Genomic DNA, 18332 nt, shown 5'->3' on the forward strand with positions numbered 1-18332 from the left:
CAGCCCCTGACCTCCTCTGCTGGAAGTTCTGACCTGCCAAGTTGTGAAAATTCCAGTTCTGGGCCCTTGGAGGTGGCTTCTGCTGCAAGAGGAGCTGAAAATCCACGCATTGCCCTTCAGCGCCATTCTTGCCGCTGCAAGCTTGCTGTGCAGTTGAATATCCAACACATCACCGTGGTGCAGCAGAAAAAGTCGAGCAGCGCCTTTCTGTGGCTTAAAGAACCTCCACAGTCCGAGTCCTGAGCACCTTTCCTCCGATATCCTAGACCCCCGCTCCGGCTCCAACGCAAGTCGTGCTGTGCAGCTGAAGGAACTGACGCACCACCTACTCGCGGCTGTGAGAATCAGTGCAGCGCCTGTTGTGCCACCGCTGCACTGACCACAGCGCTTACAGGTTTTCCATGCATTGCACCTGTGCGTCAAGCATACATCGATGCTGAGCTTCAGTAAGGAATTGAGGCCGTGTGTCTTGAGAAACTATCCATCACCTCCCAGCGCAGTAAGAAACTGACGCATCACCTCCTCTCACAGTAAGGAACGGATGCATCACCTTCCCTGCACCATTTTTCGTCTTTGATGTTGACGCATCCCAGGTACTGTGTGCTAAAAGTGGCGCATCCATAGTTTTATATGGACTAAACTGTTTTAAGTCTTTAAAAGTGTTATCTTTATTTAAGTATGTTGGATTTTTGTCATTTTGGTCTTGTTTGGTCTAGATAAAGATTGGTTATTTTTCTAAAATGGAGTGGTGTCCATTTGTAGTGTTTTCACTGTGTTACTGTGTGTTTATGTACAAATGTTTTGCACATTGCCTTTGAGATAAGCCTAACTGCTTGTGTCAAGCTACCAGGGGGGTTGAGCAAGGGTTGTCTTAGCTGTTTAGTCCCCTTACCCTGACAAGAAGGAAGGGTCCCTACTTGGATAGGGTGCAAGCCACTGCCAACTAGAGACCCCCATTTCTAGCATTGGTAGTCAGCGGTGAGGATAGGACCTGTGTTTGTACTAGACATACAGTGACTGGTGTATGCTACTACTAGAGCGCAGACCACTACCCAACCACATACTGGTTTTGATTTTTCTCTTCCTTGCAACTCCTGAGTTTTATCTACAAATCATGTCTCAGTCTGGGAAGATATCAAAAAACATTTTTTCTGAGAAAGCCTTACTGCTCATTCCAAGCTACCAAGGGAGTGAGCAGGGATTATTTTACCCGTGTAACTCCCGTACCCTGATTTGAATAATGTTCCCTACTTGGACAGGGTGCAAACCACTGCCAACGAGAGAATCCATTCCTAACAGTTAGTCATTGTCAATCCCACTTTATGTTTAAATCAGTTTATTGACAGTTCGCATTATACAACAAACTCACAGCGGTGGCATAATCACAATCACAAAACTAAATCCATTGCAAGTTTTAACCCTTCAACAATTACAACCTAATAGAAAATCTCTGTGATTCTAAACCAGAAAGGGGGAGAGAAGGGAGCAGCAGAGATGCCAAAGCCTTAGAGATTGTAACAAAAAATACATTCTCAAAAGTCAGAGATCCCACTGTTGCTCAGATATGAATTTACGTTGAAAAATTGAAAAGATAACAGGCATTTGGCAAAACCGGAACAAGTTGATTTCATTAAATGCAGTGGCTGGGAGAGCATCACCAGAGTAGCTTCTGAAGACAGTCCCAATGTAACAGAGGTTTTGGCCGCCCTTTATACAGGTGGCTCTCAACCTCGGGGAGAGCTAGTGTGGACCAGTCTGTTCGTGTCTAGATGTCTGCATGAGGAGTGCACGACCACTACGTGTGGTGTACGTGCTGTGTCCTGATTGGCTGAGTGTTCCTGACAACATGTGGCATCTAACTTTGTGGTAATTTGGGAACGTGAGCTTTTGGCCAAACATGTTTTATTGGGACCAATTTCCTCTGACTTGCTTGTGGGGTAGCTGCATATCTGTGTGCTCTATCAGGGGTTTCCCTGGTTGCACATGGTTCTTCGGGCAGGATGTAACCCCACCTGTGAAATATCAATCGTTAGGCCTGGGTTTGGGTCACAGGGCCTGTCAGACCACGTATCTCTGACTTGGGGTTGATGGGGAGGTCATCTTGGTTGAATTCAACAGCAATGATATGAGCTCATTCCTGCGTGTGCATAAAACATGGCGGTCTTTGATATCATTTTTACCGATATTCTCATTATTGTGTGTACAGTTGTCATGGCGTACAGCACTATTTTTGACATTGTTATGCGTGCATAGTTTCTGGCGTATACATCGACATTGCATTTACTGGTATTGCTGCTGTTGGGCCTGCACATCTCTTGGTGTACATTGACATCGTATTCCCCAATATTTACAGTACTGTCATCCATCCACAGGAGTACTCTTGGCCTATCTTGAAACACATCTCATGGCTTGCCCACAGTGATCAGAACCTCAATACACAGAAACATCACTATGAACACATCACTTCTCAGTGACTGCTGGTAAATTGTCTAGAAAGGATTTTGCTAATTCTAACTAGGAAAACATAAATTACTTCCCATTGTTCTTTCATACTCATATGTGCAGAAAAGCCTACTGAACTCTCAATTTTTCTTGCCACCAGTTTTTTCTATAATCTCTATAAGGCTTTAGTTCTCTAATGTGTCCAGGTGCAGGTCAGGAAAGAGTCTGTGATAGGCAAGAAGCACTATTTTCTTTCTGAAAGCTGCTTTTATACTGTCACTTCTCCACTTTCAAGATTGCAGGGCAACCATCACCATTCCGCCCATCTTTGAATTGGTATTTTGTGTTTTGTTTTGGAGGAGAAACAAAGGCCTGATCCCGCCATCTGGTGTACAGTGTTACCATACAAGTCTAGTAACTGAAAACAACTTCCACATCTCACCAAACAGAGCCTCAGTGGCAGCCATCCTTGGGACTCTGAGGACTCTCATAAGGGCCCGTCTCTGCAGATTTTCACCTCAAGTTTGAGAATTCCTTCCTTCCCTATCATCTTAGATGGACTCCAAGTCTTTGAAAACAGCACCCATCCCCTTTTATGACAGCATTAATCCCAGTGGATTTATCCTTCAACTCTTAGATCCTCCATTCCATCCTACCCTGCTCCTTTTCCACACCCTGTATCTGCCTGTAAGTTCCTCTAGTTTCTCTCCTGCAGCCATCACTACTTTTGCCCATTGACATTTCAGGGTGTTACTAGCATGCAGAGGTACTCTCCCTCCCATCGTAAGTCCTGCACCATCTATGGCCTCCTGTGACTTCACACTGTTTTCCCCTTTTGAAGCCACCTTTACAAGATCAGATGAAATCCTCTCTAAGCTTATTGCACCCAGATATGAACTCGGGACATCATAGGGCTGAACAAGGGTCGAACAGACCAGAACTAGAGGCTCTAACAGGTCTGTTGTTTCAGCTGCAGACCTATTTCAGTCAGGCTGTCCGCGTCCCAAAGGTAGAACTCTGCACAGGGGGTGAGACAGTGGGCCACCAGACTGACCAGGACCCACCAGCTTGCAATGGCTTGGCCACTCTTCACCTGCCAGGGATAAAGTAGGCATCCTGTGCACTCAATATCCATCCTCTCACCTCCGAGCTTCCTTCAGTGACCTGCCACCACTCAATTTAATCTACTGTGTCCTAGAGGGTAAATTTCACCCCACCTTCTGCTCTTCCACCATTATTCCAAGTCACTTACTGATGCCTTTGCTAGGCACAGGGCAGCATGGTTCCCACTTCTTTCCCTTCTCTTTGCATAATTAGCACCTCATCTGATACCCAACTGGGAGGGGGAGCGGAAACCACCTCAGAGAATCTCACCAGGCCTGAGCTCCCACATCCGACCTGTAAGGTCACCACTACCTCTCCCTTTCAGGTGGACCTCCAGCAGGTTCTAGGCATCCCCTGGGCAGCACAGCAAGTGGGCAGAAGGAGCTAATCTCAGGCGCTCCTAAAGATCACTCCCATCTTTGGAGCCAATGCTTTACTGCGTGACATAAAAATATGTGCCATTGTACAACGTGACAGACTTCCTAGCTTTCTTTTGTAAAAGTCCTGCTTTGGCTAAAGTATGGTGATGCTGATGTTCTTTCCAGGACAGGGCGTGGGCCAACGTGGGAAAGAGTTTGAACTGCGTAATTGCCATGGCAGACAAGCTTCTTGAACAGGATACCAGCAGGGAACAAGGTGAAAGTGACCCCTCTCCGGCGGATCTCATTGCATCACATACGAGTGGTAAGAACCTTCTTAGTATTCTTTTTTGAAAAAGTAACATGAAGAGACTAGTCCACCTGGGATGATGTAATACATAGTCTCAGTTTTCATGCAAAATTGTTGTAGATACTTAGTTAATGTCATTGACTTGAAAACTCTTATGTTTAAAGTTACATGAATAGGACTGTCAATCTGGTCTGTGTGCTATGCATAATTTGCATCAAATTGTGATAATTTGCTCAAATAATTGAGTATCAGTGTTTTTTGTTATTCATTTTCATTTGTTGGACAGGTTTTTGTATCTGTTGGTCAATGGAACACACTACATATATAAGTGGAAGTTGACTTCATGTGAGCAGTTCAGAATATATATTACAAGGGACGTCCTGTGACAGAGTTGTCATTTTTGGGATGATCCTGTAGAGGAGAGGCTCCCTATTTATCCCCTATTTTCAGCATGCAAATCTTCAAGAGTCTTCCAACAGCATGACTCCCTCCATCGTGCTTGAAATGAATGTACCTATATACCTGCTAAAGTGACTCAAAATATTACGTAGGATTGTTGTGTTTTTAAATAAAAATTGATTTGCTGCTTTTATAAGCCAGTCAGGGTACCCTTGCCTCCAAAACTAAAGAAATCAACCTAGATACATGTCTTAAGTATGAGACAATCTGTTTTGAATAAATGAAAGAGTAAATACCAGGGTATGTCATGTTATGTTATATTGTTATCTTATTTTATGTTATGTTACCGTATGTTATGTTTTGGGGACTTGTAAGATGTTCTCCTCACCTGGGCAGGTTTCCAGGCACCCTTGCCTGTGTGGTGCTTAGTTGAAAAAGCCGTTTTTCATTTTTTTTAAAGTTCTAGTAGGAAGCTAGGTTCTCTTCTGAGGGTAGCTCATTCCTGGTCTTGGGGGTAGTGTGGGAGAATGCGCATCGACCTATTTTGGCATGCTAGGTGCGGAGGATGTGGGTGAGGGAAAGGCCAGCCAATCTGAGGTGTCTGGTCAAGGTGTGGAAGCAAATGCTGTTGTTGAGGTAGGCAGAGCCTAGGTTGCACAGTGCCTTGTAAGTAAGGGGGACAAATGTGAAAGTGGTGCATTTCTGATTGAGGATCCAGTTTAGGTTTCTGAGGAGTTTGGAGAAGTGTGCTCAAGGAGGGCGCTTGAATGTGATTCTAACAGCTGCGTTTTGAACTATTTTGAGTCTATTGGTGAGTTTGGTTGAAACGCCTATGTAGAGGGCAGGGCTGTGCCGCAGTCAAGTCTGCTGATGATGAAGGTATGGGTTTGACAGCTAGATTCATCATTATCCAGTTTTGCGAGTCCTTTATAGCGATTCATAAGGAATCGCTATTAAGGACTTGCAAAACGGGATTCATGTAGGAATTGCAAAATATATTGCGATTCCTACATCTTCCTTATTTGCGATTAGCAAATTGCTAATCGCAAATAAGGAATAACTCCCGATTCATTCCTATGGGCCTAAAGGAATGAATGGGGAGTTATTCCTTATTTGCGATTAGCAATTTGCTAATCGCAAATAAGGATGCGATTTCAAGGGTGCCGGGGGTGTCCAAAGGACACCCTGTAGCACCCCTGAAAAGCAAATGTAGCCAGATGTTGCGCACACACATGTCCAAAGGACATGTGTGTGTGTAACATACCACTCAGAAAAATGCACCAAAGTGCATTTTTCTGAGTTTTCGCTATTTACCACGAAGTCTGACTTCGTGGTAAATAGCGGCCAGAAATTGCGAATTCGCAAATTAAAAATGGTTGATGAATTGCAGTTAAGGAATCTAAAATAGAGATTCCTTAAATGCGATTTCTCGCAAATATGCGATTTCGCAATTAGCGATTTTGCATTTGGGATGATGAATCCCAAATGCAAAAATTGCACTCGCAAAGGGCCAGATTCTCAGAATCTGGCCCTTTGCGAGCCGAATTTTCTTTGATGAATCTAGCTGATTATCCTGCTGGTGTTCAATGGGAGTCATTTTATTTTCTTCTGAGCATCTAGACGGTGTGAAAACAAGTTACTGCTGCCATGCTGACTTAGTTGGGGGTGGAGATTTGGCTGTCAATTATGCTGCCATCTCCTTGCAGCATTGGTGGGATTCTAGACTGCACCACGGTTTTTGGGAGACCAGTCTGGGGACTATAGACAAATGTGTTTGCTGGACAGTATCACTTTGGTTTTGTCGCCATTGAACCTGAGACACCTACTTTTCATTCAGTCTGCTATGACGGACATGCATGTGATGAAGTTGGGTTGTGCAGTAAGCACGTCTTCTGACAGGAATAGGATCAGTTGTGTTGCATCTACATACGAGACCTTGTTGGGACTGTGGGATCAGACAACAGTGGCGAGTGCGGCTATGTAGACTTTGAAGAGGTTGATGAGGTTGGAGCATGGTGGCATCTCCTTGGCAGGGGGCATGGCTGACCATTTGAGAACACCTGGTATTAAAGGAGTAAAACCACTGTGGAGTGGTTCATTGAATTCTGCCTTTGTGGAGTCTCTGAATGGGGATCGAATGGGAGACGGTATTGAAGGCTGCCAAGAGCTCTAGTATGGTGATAGCTACCATGTCTCCCTTATCGATGATGAGGTGTATGAAGCCCGTGGCAGCAATGAGGGCCATCTCTGTCCTGTGATTGCTTCTGAAGAGTCGAGGAGGAGGTTGGTCTCAAGGTAGCAAGTGGGATTACATCTGGTTTTTCAGAACGTTTGCAGGATATGGTAGTAGAGGGATGAAGTTTGTAGTTTGCCATGGTCATCTAGTTTACTAAAGTTTTATTAAGGAGGGGGAGTATGGTGGCAATTTGTCAGGTATTTGGAAAAGTGACAGTTGAGAACAAGAGGTTACGTATGCAAGTGATCCCTCAGCAGATGGAGCCCAGGCCCTTTAAAAAGATGTACTGGGACAGGAGTCAAAGGGAGCTCCGGATTTCATTGATTGCATGCGTTTGGCAGTTTCTGTGGAGGTGATTTCTGACCAGCATGTCAGCTGAGGGCATAGCAAGGGGCAGGATGCTGTGTCATGGAAGTCAAGAGATGGAGGATCCTGTTAGGTGCAAAGTTATGGTAGATTATGTTGATGTTCTCTGAGCATTGGATGGAGAGTTTGTTACCCAGACCCTGTGAGGAGCTGATAGAATGGAGCTTGCAAGCGGTTATCTGAACTCTTTAAAGATGCCAAAGATCTCTTTGGTGGAGTTCTCTCTGTTCCATAAACAGGATGAAAAGGCTTGGCCTTTAGCGGCTTTGAAGTGTTGGTAGTATGTCTTGAGGGTTGAGTTTAAAGAGGCTCTGTTGTTCTGACGTTAATCAGGTGTGGGGACAATTTCCCCAAACACACTAAGAGGGTGTCACTCTATTTCTGTGGGTGTAGTGTTCTGTGAGAGGAAGGCGTGAGCCTCATATTGCCTCTTTTCTCTCTCTTTGGTGTTGTACGAGGACTTAAATGCTAACATATGGATAGATAAAAACCCTTTACCTAAAATTTCAGGAATGTTAACCTCTTTGGAGGATGCAAATATTTTTTCCATTTTGGATATGGCCTCAGAATATCATCAGATTATGCTATATTGTGATTCTGGAAATTTAGCATCTTTTGTAACTCCTGAAGGAGCATTTTGGTTTAAAAGCATGTGTTTCAGTTTTTCATCTGTGCCTGCATTATCTTATGGAAAATTTGTTTTACAAATTTAGTTTCAAGTGTGGTTTCAAGATGATTTGTTCGGTTGTACTAAGGAGAAAGAAACACATGATAGTGGACTAGCACTGGTCTCAAGCATTTAAGGGACAAAGGGGTTACTTTAAAGATGCAAATGTTTAAGTTGTCAGTGTCAAGAGTAGAGTTTCTAGGCTTTTGGTTGTCTGTGCATGGTGTGAAATTTAAGGAGAGTTTAAGGCCATTTCTGACTTCCCTGTGCAAATGACCAGTTTCAGGTATGATCAAATTCTATTCAAATTCATACCCAACTGTACTAAAGAGACGTACAGTATGAGGAAATATCTGAAGAAGAATTAGAGATTTACATTGGACAAAATTCTCACGTGATCCTTGTGTGTCAATGATTGAGACTAGCCAGTTTGGATTAAGAGCCTTATTACTGCAACATAAAAATGGAAAGGATGGGGTAGTAACTTTCGGTTCTCTCAGTGTAAAGGGGGCTGAAGCCATATATTCTGCTACAGGATGGGAGGCTTTGGTGTGTTTAGTGGTGCGTCCATTTTAGAGGTTATTTATGGGTTTCAGAGTTTACTATTAGAAATTATCATAAACTTTGAAGGGATTTGTTCACTACATAGGTGATGATTAAGGTATCCCTCAGGATAGCCGAATGGCGGCATAGACTACAATAGTTTACTTATACGCTAGATGTATGTAGCAGGAGTGTGCAATATATCAGCAGATTATTTTCCTCGTTTGTCAGTTAATGTTGCTGGTGACCAGGATGACCAAGAGGATCAGGTAATCTGATATTCTTTGCTTGAGTCAATAGGTGAAGCTATAACCAAAGATTTTTGGGTAGTACCTTGGTGTAAGATACAGTGATCATGGAAATCATGGAGCACATGTGTGAAGGGTGTCCTTCATCCAAGAAAGTGGATGATGGTGTGATGTCCTACCATCATGTGGCTTTTGAATTATCTATATAAGATGGATATCTAAGAAGTGCTGATTTGCTACTTGTACCAGAGAAACTGAGTAATAGATTTGTCGCTTTTGCTTGCTCATAAGGGTCATATAGGGATGAGAGCCATGAAAAAGCAGTAAAGGGAACATTTTTAGTGGCTTGGTTTGCATAGGAATGTAGAGCATTTTGCAAGAAGTAGTATGTGTTGTGCTATAAGCGATAAATCCCAGGTCACTGTAATGATTCCAGTGGCATTGGTTCTAACTGTAAAAGGTGTGAGTGAATCTAGGGTTAGCTATTATTGGTCCTATTAATGTAAGAAGAAGGATATCTACATTTGGAGTGGTCTTTGTGGATTACTATTCTTATTGCCTGGAGTTCAAGTCTGTAAATTCAGTCATGATGCCATTTCATTGAATTTTTAGGCAATGTATTTTTTAGGGAAGGAGTACCAGAGGAGGTTATGACAAATAATGGGACACAATTGACCTCAAAGGAGTCTAAGGACTATTTAGAATCGCTAGGTGTGCTCCACCATGACAGGTCCCTTAAAGACTCCAGGATGAAATTCCTTTACTTCAAAATTCTACAGGATTGGTACTGGACTCCTTGGAAGCTCTACAGGGCGAAGCTTCTGCCTCACAATCTTTAGTGGAGATGTGAATCTGCTAGCTGTGACCTGCATCATATTATGTGGTCCTGTCCAAAACAACGCGCCCTATTGGATACAAGTCTGAGACAGGCTGCAGCGACATGGTCGTATTACAGCTGATCCCTCAGTCCCATGGCCCTCTAGCATGATTTCTCCGATCTCCCAGATATGACATCTCATGATCGCAGATGGCTAGTCACCTCTCTAGCCATGGCAAAAATCTGCATATTGTGCAATTGACGACAGCCCAAACTTCCCACGACTTCTGAACAGCTCCTCGAATTGTACCATGTAGTGGGATTTAAAAAGATCATTTATCACCCAAAAGATCAGTCACACATCTTTGAATCGATCTGAGGCCACTTTATGACAAGAGTTGAAATATAACTTGACTAGTCCCTTCCCACCTATTGGGGCGATACAGATGCATCACCTTGACAGATAGGAGATGTGGTGCCATTGCCGGGGATGTGATGACCCATTGTCACACTGACCCACCCACTGATAATGTTCACAAAAATGCTGGTGCTCAAATGTGCTATTTTCTGTTATGTCCCATTCCCTCCTCCCATTTGGAACCTCCTCCACCTCTATTTACCTCTTTACGCTGCATGTGCTGTATGTTACACCGAGAGGTGGTTCCTGGGGAAGCTCATCCTTTCCCTAGCTGGAGGATTTAGCCACCACAGATCACTTGATGTAGGGTCCTTCGCACTCTGTATTATATGCATTTGTGTCATTCTGCATGTGACTTTTCCATAGCTATCTTTAGCTACATTTTGAAGATCTGTGCCACACCTGCCTGTATTTCTCCCAGGATGCATCCCTCAATGTTTTGTGATTCTTTTACTTGGCATTGTGTTGTTTAAATCTCAACAAATAAAAGTTGCAAAAAAAAGAACCAGTAAGTATGAAGCATACTAAAACCTCTTTGTATCATACTAGAAGCAATGGGCTTGTGACGAGGTGTAATAGACTGATCAAGGAGAATTTACAGTTGCCATTAGATAATCATCTGGACTGTGAAGTAGAACGTAAGAGGAAGTTATGGGCCATACGTATCACCTCTAATGTGGATATAGAGGTATCACCTTTTGTTCTAGTGAGAGGACATATTCCCACGTATAATTTAGTTAGGTCTTGAATGGGCACATCAAGTGTACCAGAAACAATCTAATGTCTGCCAGAGAAGAAAGGAAATGTGCAATTGAAGTTTGGTGGAAAATCCTTAGCTGTGAAGACAGGGGATTTGGTGAAAGGGATATTGCCAGGTATTCTACCAAAAGGTAGCTCCACATGTTTGATGCTTGAAAGGGTTGTGTCAGTCAAAGAAGCTAAGGTGAAATTGGATAATGGAAAGTGGTGGAATAAAAAAAGTTTGTCCTTATTTCCCGTGGGGGTCCTGTAGAGAGAGAATGGGAACAAGACAAACTTTTAGACCAGTGGTGCGGGACAGTAATTACGTGTTAATGCCTGCTGAGAGTTTCAAGAGATTTTAACGAGTGTGTGAGTTAAAGCAGAAACTTCGGAGCTTGGTGATGACCAAATTATTGTGCTCTAACAATGTTGGTTAGGTCTCAGTGTGTGTTTGGTGTGTTGGTAGTTTTTGTGTTGTGGTACAGTGCGTTCTGTTCTGTCGTGTGTGTTTCCAGCATATCTTTAAGATTGTGTTGTGATGGGGTGTGTTTTATGTTTATCTAAAGGTGAAGGATGTGTTGTGACTGCTTTTCAGGGAGTACAATGTTTTCGTGAGCTTTTCATGTACAATATTATTATTCAAGGAGTTGTACTTACTTGTGTGGTCAGTTGCCTTTCATCTCCTGGCCCGCTGATCACTGCAGTAAAGACATTTGTACAAGACAATCTTTATGCCTTTTCAGAATTATTTACCAAATCAGGGAAGAATGAGGGGAACCATACTATGGATGGAGCAGCTCAGGCTATGCCTGGGATTGCCTCCTAGTGATATAAAATGTTTGATTTATAATACTAGTGATCCATATTTCCTAAGAATTGACAGTTGTAAATAGCAACGTGTGAGGATTGTGATGAAATGAAATCTGAGCAGTCAAGGAAAGACATTAGGTGGATTAAAGTTTGCTAGGGCAAGTAAGCAAAGGAAAGCATTGGGAAATAACGTATTGGTGATTTGGCTCCTACACAAAACAACTGTGTTCAGTAGCTGTGAAAGCTGAGACATGGAAGAGATATGTTTGATGTCTAAATGAAGCAAATTCATAAACTTTAATTCCAGTTCACCATAGCATGATTCTCCAGTGTCTTAAGCTTGTGGTGCCTTTGCAATGCTGCACAGCAAACTTAGAGAACAGAATAGGGCACAGAAACAGGCTGGCTTCACAGATTCACATCACAAATAGTCATGTTTGTCACAAAACATTGGTAGGCCTTGGGTAAAAAATGAAATGAGAAGTTCAGTTAGTCACTTTCTCCCTATCCGCTCTCACTCTGCTTCTCTTGCAAAATCAGCTTTCAAGGCAAAAGCATATGGAAAAAGTATATCCTCTATTGTTCTTCACAACAATAGAAGCAGAAAATAGAGAGAGACAAACTGAGAGCGATTGGGAGAAAATCTTTAAATAAATGTCCTTCATTATATAATGTTTATTTAAAAATTGGGTTGGTGGTTGAGGATGGAGAAACTCTATTCAAGCAGAAATCACATTCCTTGTGAGGCTCAAGCAAACCTCAAATTAACCTGTGTTGATCTCTCTGGTAGCGTGGCACAGAGCAGTCAGGCTTAATTTAGAGGCAATGTGTAAAGAATGTATGCAATAAAGTAGTAAAAAAGTGAAGACACAGCAGAAAAAAATACCAAACCAATTTAGGAAAATAGAGCATAATTAACAAATAAAACAAGATAAAATGGCAAAACTTCAATCAGTAGAACTCAAAATATGCAATTTTAAAGATTTAAGTGAAAGTATCACCGACAACCCAAAATGCCACTCTCGGCTATCTGGTCATGCGAGACTAGGAGAAAGTCACAAGTTTAGGCCAACCATGATTGAGAGTGGGTTGGATACAGAGACCAGGTTTAAAAATCTACCTTCTCTGTCCAACAGAAAGAGTCCTTTTTGCGGTGAATGGGGCCTGGAAGTGTTGCGGACGGCCGTCGCTGTAGCGTGAAGAGCAGACCTGGTGTTGCGGATGGATGTCGCTGTAACTTGAAGATCCTCGCAGGCAGTCAGGCCAGAGCTTTGTTATGGTACTCTCCACACAGGGTTAATGCTGTAGCGTGATTGGTCAGGTTGAAGGAACTTGGCATTGAGTGTCTATGCCAGTTACAAGGTTTTGGAGCAAACAGGCCCGCTCAAGGTCACAAGGAGCTCCACTGAGGCCACACCAAGGGTCCACAACCTGAGATGTATACTATATGGGGGCCAGTTGCATGGTCCAGCTAGATCTGGTTGCTGGTTTAGGCAGCTGGGAAACTTGTTACATTCCTGTGGCTTTGAACAGGAGGCCAACAGATAAGCCCTTCTAGTCACTCTCTGAGTTCTGGGAAAAGATAATCCCTCTGACTCAGGCAGGAGGGCAGCAGGGCAGTCAGGGCAGCAATCCAACAAGGCAATAGTTCAGCAGAGCAATATACTAAAGAGTTGGTGTCTGAGGTTCAATATTTATACATGGTGCGTCCCTTGAAGTTGGATAAGCTTCGAGAGGTTTCTCTTTGAAGTGCACAGGTTTCCTGCCTCCCTTGCTCCGGCTCCAGACTAACCACAGGTGGTATGCAGCCCTTTATGTGGAGACAGGACACAGCCTATTCAAGTGTAAGTAGGACAGTTAACAGCTCTGCCCTCCCATCCTGCTAGTGATGGCCTATCCAGGCACATCTAAGCTCTCTGTTGTGTGTGGCTGCCTAGGAGGAATACACAAAGCCCAACTGTCAACTACGCCCAGTCATGTGACCCAGAGAAAGGCTGCATGCACTAAATGGCTAAAGCAGGAACATGATAACTTTCTAAAAGTTGTATTTTCAAAATAGTAATTTAAAATCCAACTTTACCTTAAGAGAGGATTTTACATTACAATTCGAAACACACCAAATAGGAACTAGTTACCTGATCCCATTTGGCGGTTACAGCTTAAAAAATGTAATAAGGTAACTCCAATGTTATCATATTGGTGAGTTAGGCCTTGCAGTAATGAAAAACAAATGTAAGTGTTTTCACTACGAGGACATGTAAAACTAAAAGGTACAAGCCCAACTTTTTAAATACACTGCACACTGCCCTCTACCCTGTCCAGGGTCACCCATAGGGGTGACTTATATGTACTGAAACAGAATGTTTGGGCCTGAAAAAATATATATTTTTGGCAGGTTGAAATGGCAGTTTAAAACTGCACACACACCTGCTTTCACAGACTTAACACATGTTTAAAGGAGTACTTAAGTGGCACAATCAGTGCTGCAGGCCCACTAGTGGCATTTCATTTACAGACCCTGGGCACAGGTAGCGCTTCTCTGCTAGGGACTTACAAATAAATTAAATATGTCAATTGGGTCTAAGCCTATTCTACCAGATTTTAAAGAGCGAGCACAAGCACCTTAGCACTGGTTAGCAGTGGTAAAGTGCACCGATTCTTAAGGCCAGCAAAACAGGAGGGTTGAGGGTAAAAAGTTAGAAAGAAACCCCTGCCAAGGATGTCAGGTCTAACAGTTTACCATTGTGAAAGATTATTAGTTTGTGTCTTTCTTTACTCAAGATTTGCATCATCCTTCCCAAGTCCAGTCCTTAACAAATGTGCGACTGAAGTAAAACAGAAGCTACGGGTACAGTTATCTCAGTGGTTCCCAAACTGTGCACCATGGCTCCCTGGGGAGCCATCAAACCTAGCCAGGAGAGCCGTTCACCAAGCACTTTAAATGCATTTAATGTTGAAGGGCCTGTTGTCTTCAATTAAACTAATTAGACTTAAACGCATGATGTCAATGATTTGTAAGTGACATGCCTAAAGCTGTAAGCGTAGTGCTTAATTGATGGCATGTTGAGGGAGACGACCATCATATTTCACTGGATCCCCATGTTCCGTTCCAACACTCCCAAAGTAAGTGGAAGATGCCTGATTTATTTGGTTAGACTCGTTAATAGTTTTTTTTTAAATGCATTTTACACCAATGTAGGTTATCAGGAAAGTACAGTTGTCCTGTCTATTAAACACACTATGGACCGATTACGATGTCGGCCAGAAAGTCTTCCGACTGAATCGGTTACAGAATGGTTTCCGACCGAATCAGGTTCTGCAAGTCCGACCGACCGATTACGATGCTTACCAACATCGTTTGGTCGGACTCGCATCGACTTCAACGGGAGGCTGTGTTGCGAACGAGAACACAGGCTCCCATTGGAAAAAGGGGTGGTTGAGGAAACCTTGCACCCTATGGCGGGCATCTCATGGTGCCTGCCACACTGTGCATGGTTGCAAAGAGGGGACCCATGGGTACCCCCAAGAACCCCAACCGGAGACGTGGAGGTGGAAGGGGGCCTGTTACAGGCCCCCAAATTCAGATTCCGATACCCGTTTTGTGTCGGGCAAACCGATTTGAAATGGCCAACATAATCGCTCGGTCGGAAACCGTGTCCATATAACTGTACGATTCGTTTCCAAATGAATCGGGCTGTCCGAATGTCGATCAGAACCGATTCAGACAGCCCGAACAGTTTTCCTCCATCGTAATCGGTCAGTCGGAAATGTATCCAATTCAGTCCTTTCGGGCATCGTAATCGGTCCCTAAGTATTATTACATTTTGACATTTTTGTACTTGAATCATAGGAACTTTCAGTACACATTTCTTTCAGTACACACACATTTCCAGACAGACCTGCTCTCTCTTTGAGTACAGGAAAGTAAAACACCACATTCAGCATAATGCCAATATTTAGAAGCAAGAAAGAAGGACATTTAAAAATAATTAAAAAATTCAGAGGAATTTATTTTACATGCATTGATTTGAATGCAATTTTAGGGAGGAGACCGCAAAAATAAAGCTGTATACGGTTTAAAAAATCGTTAGTCACCTTGCTGAGATAGGTGTGTTGGCACGTATGACATGGGAAGAAATTAAAGTGCATGCAAGTATTCTTCAAGCGCAGAAACACTTTGGCAATGGGGCCTACAGGAACAGGGGTGCTATCTAGCACTGTAAGTGGGATAAAAAACCTTGAGAGGGTACTCTAAAAAATGGCATGGGCAAAGAAGTGTAATTAGGAATATTTTATTAGTCACCGCCTTAGTAATGGGAAACACCCGGAGTATATGATTATAATACCTTCATCAGCTTCATCCCAATTATTTTCAGGGCGAAAAATGCACGTACTCCAGAGGCCGGTCTTACATCCACCCCACCCTCCAAAAAGACTAACATTGGGGAGCCAATGAGTCAAGGGAGCCGAAGGTCAAAAAAGTTTGGGAAACACTGATTTATCTGACTATTTGATTGTCTAAAACATGAAGACAGAGAAGCACAATTTCCAGTATAAAACCGGACTTCACTTCAGAAATGAAAGCCATTAGCTCTGTAGAAGCACTGGTTGCCTGGTGTCTTGAAAGAACTCCCAATTTAATTACAACTTGAGGGATTTTTCGTTGAAGTTGTATCTTGCATGACAACACCAACCACAAACAGTATGGTTAACTAGGCTGAGAAGGGGATATTTATTTATTTATATGTTTATTTATTATTTAGTTATTATTTATTATAGCACTGGTATTAGAGAACTTTAAAACTCAGCAACAAACAGATTTAGGGGATCCTTATAAAAGACATAACTAAAACCATAAAGATATGAAGAAAGAATTATCACTGGTGCAACAGTCTGAAGGCGGAAAGAGGAAGGATAACAGGCATTCACAATGCAATGGTCTGGGCATTGTTAAAGTTAGAGCTATTGGCATTGCTCAGGACATTATTTTTATTAATGCTTTTGTTTTTAAAACATAAATAAATGGCTTAATCTCTCGCAAATGCGAGACCTATTGCATTTGCACCCACACAGAGCCCCACACACACAGAGAGCCCCACACACACACACACACAGCACACACACACACACACAGCCTCACACACACACAGAGAGCCACAGACACACAGAGCCCCCCCACACACACAGAGCCCCACCCACACACACACACAGAGCCTCCCCACACACACACAGAGCCCCACACACACACGGAGAGCCCCACACACAGAGCCCCACACACACACGCACAGAGCCACACACACACACACACACACGCAGAGCCCACACACACACACAGAGCCCCCCACACACACAGAGCCTCCCCCACACACACAGAGCCCCCCACACACACAGAGCCCCACACACACACACAGAGCCCCACACACACACAGAGCCCCCCACACACACAGAGCCCCCCACACACACAAAGCCACACACACACAGAGACACACACACAGAGCCCCACACACACACACACACACACACACACACAGAGCCACACACAGGGAACAGAGGTCAGAAAAAATGATCACAATGAGGGAACAGAGGCCAGAAAAAACTATCACAACGAGGGAACAGGGGCCAGAAAAAACAATCACAACGAGGGAACAGGGGGCGGGAAAGCAAGCACGAGGGAACAGGGGGCAGGAAAGCAAGCACAACGAGGGAACAGGGCGCAGGAAAGCAAGCACAACGAGAGAACAGGGGGTAGGAAAGCAAGCACGAGGGAACAGGGGGCAGGAAAGCAAGCAGAATGAGGGAACAGGGGGCAGGAAAGCAAGCAGAACGAGGGAACAGGGGGCAGGAAAGCAAGCAGAACAAGGTATAATTCTAATATTACACGTCCATTGCAACGTCTACCTTCTCTGTTGACAAATGTCCCTAGCCCTTTACCAAGGTGGCAGACAGGTCGCGCCACTGTGCTTGGTTTCTTTTTGAAAAAACGCACCGGGCCACTAGGAACTTTGAAATAACAGCAGCTTCATCCCCGAGCCAGGGGGCCAGTGGGGGGGCTCGATAACAGCTGAGGGGAGCGGGGCGGTGACAGCAAGGCAGGTGCCGGGGAAGCACCCCCTTACCGTGGCCACCGGGCAGCTGGTCCCCGTGAGCGGGCGGGCAGCAGGTGGAGGGAGGCTGCGGAGTGCCGGTCGAGCTAAGGGCGGAGGGGCGAGGATGTTCCAGCGGCTCGGCCTTTCCCAGGATGCTCGGTGATGCCGTGGCCGACGTGTTTGCTGCCGCCGCTGTGACGCAACAGCGGGCCCGCCTCTGTACTGTAGCCGGGGCTCTGTGGCACGCTCCCCGCGGCGGCGGCCGCTGCTGACGCGGACGGGGCTTCGAGCACGAGCCGGGCTCAGAACCGAGCGAGAGCCGGGTTCAGAACAGAGCTCGAGCCGGGCTCAGAACCGCGCTCGAGCCGGGTTCAGAACCTAGCGCGGGTGCTCAATCAACCCACAGGTTTTAGATAGCAGCAAAGAGGCAATGAATTAACACACTTATGTAACGTCATAATTGTACCAGAAGAGTCTACCGTATTGCTATGGATACCAGAAGAGTCTACCGTATTGCTATGGATACCCATACTATGCGGAAAAAGTACCACCGATATGCGATGCCTGACATTTTACCAGACTTTGAATGCCCCGTCCTTTTCGGATTGGGGAGCGTGTTTTTCTGTAGAGAAAGAAACGAAAAAAACACACCCCTCAATCCGAAAAGGACGGGGCTTACAGCGAAAAGAGATCATCACAGAGACCTTTTCTCCAATGGCTGGCCGCCGTTTAGCCAATGGAGAAGAGGGGCGGGTTTAAGCCTCGCTACTCTGAGACATAAGATCT

At 44.3% G+C, this 18332-nt stretch overlaps 1 protein-coding gene across 2 annotated transcripts in view; it reads left to right on the forward strand.

Moving 5' to 3' along the window:
• Positions 1-18332, forward strand: part of INPP4B (inositol polyphosphate-4-phosphatase type II B) — a 1970577-nt gene that overhangs the window by 1540021 nt on the left and 412224 nt on the right. For both annotated transcript variants that reach the window (XM_078676858.1, XM_078676856.1), the window contains one exon: positions 4092-4230. In XM_078676858.1, the coding sequence (XP_078532984.1) occupies positions 4092-4230 (139 nt within the window). The remainder of the gene's footprint in view (positions 1-4091; positions 4231-18332) is intronic.

This window comes from Lissotriton helveticus, chromosome 2_1 (genome assembly GCF_964261635.1).
Source record: "Lissotriton helveticus chromosome 2_1, aLisHel1.1, whole genome shotgun sequence".
Taxonomy (NCBI): domain Eukaryota; kingdom Metazoa; phylum Chordata; class Amphibia; order Caudata; family Salamandridae; genus Lissotriton; species Lissotriton helveticus.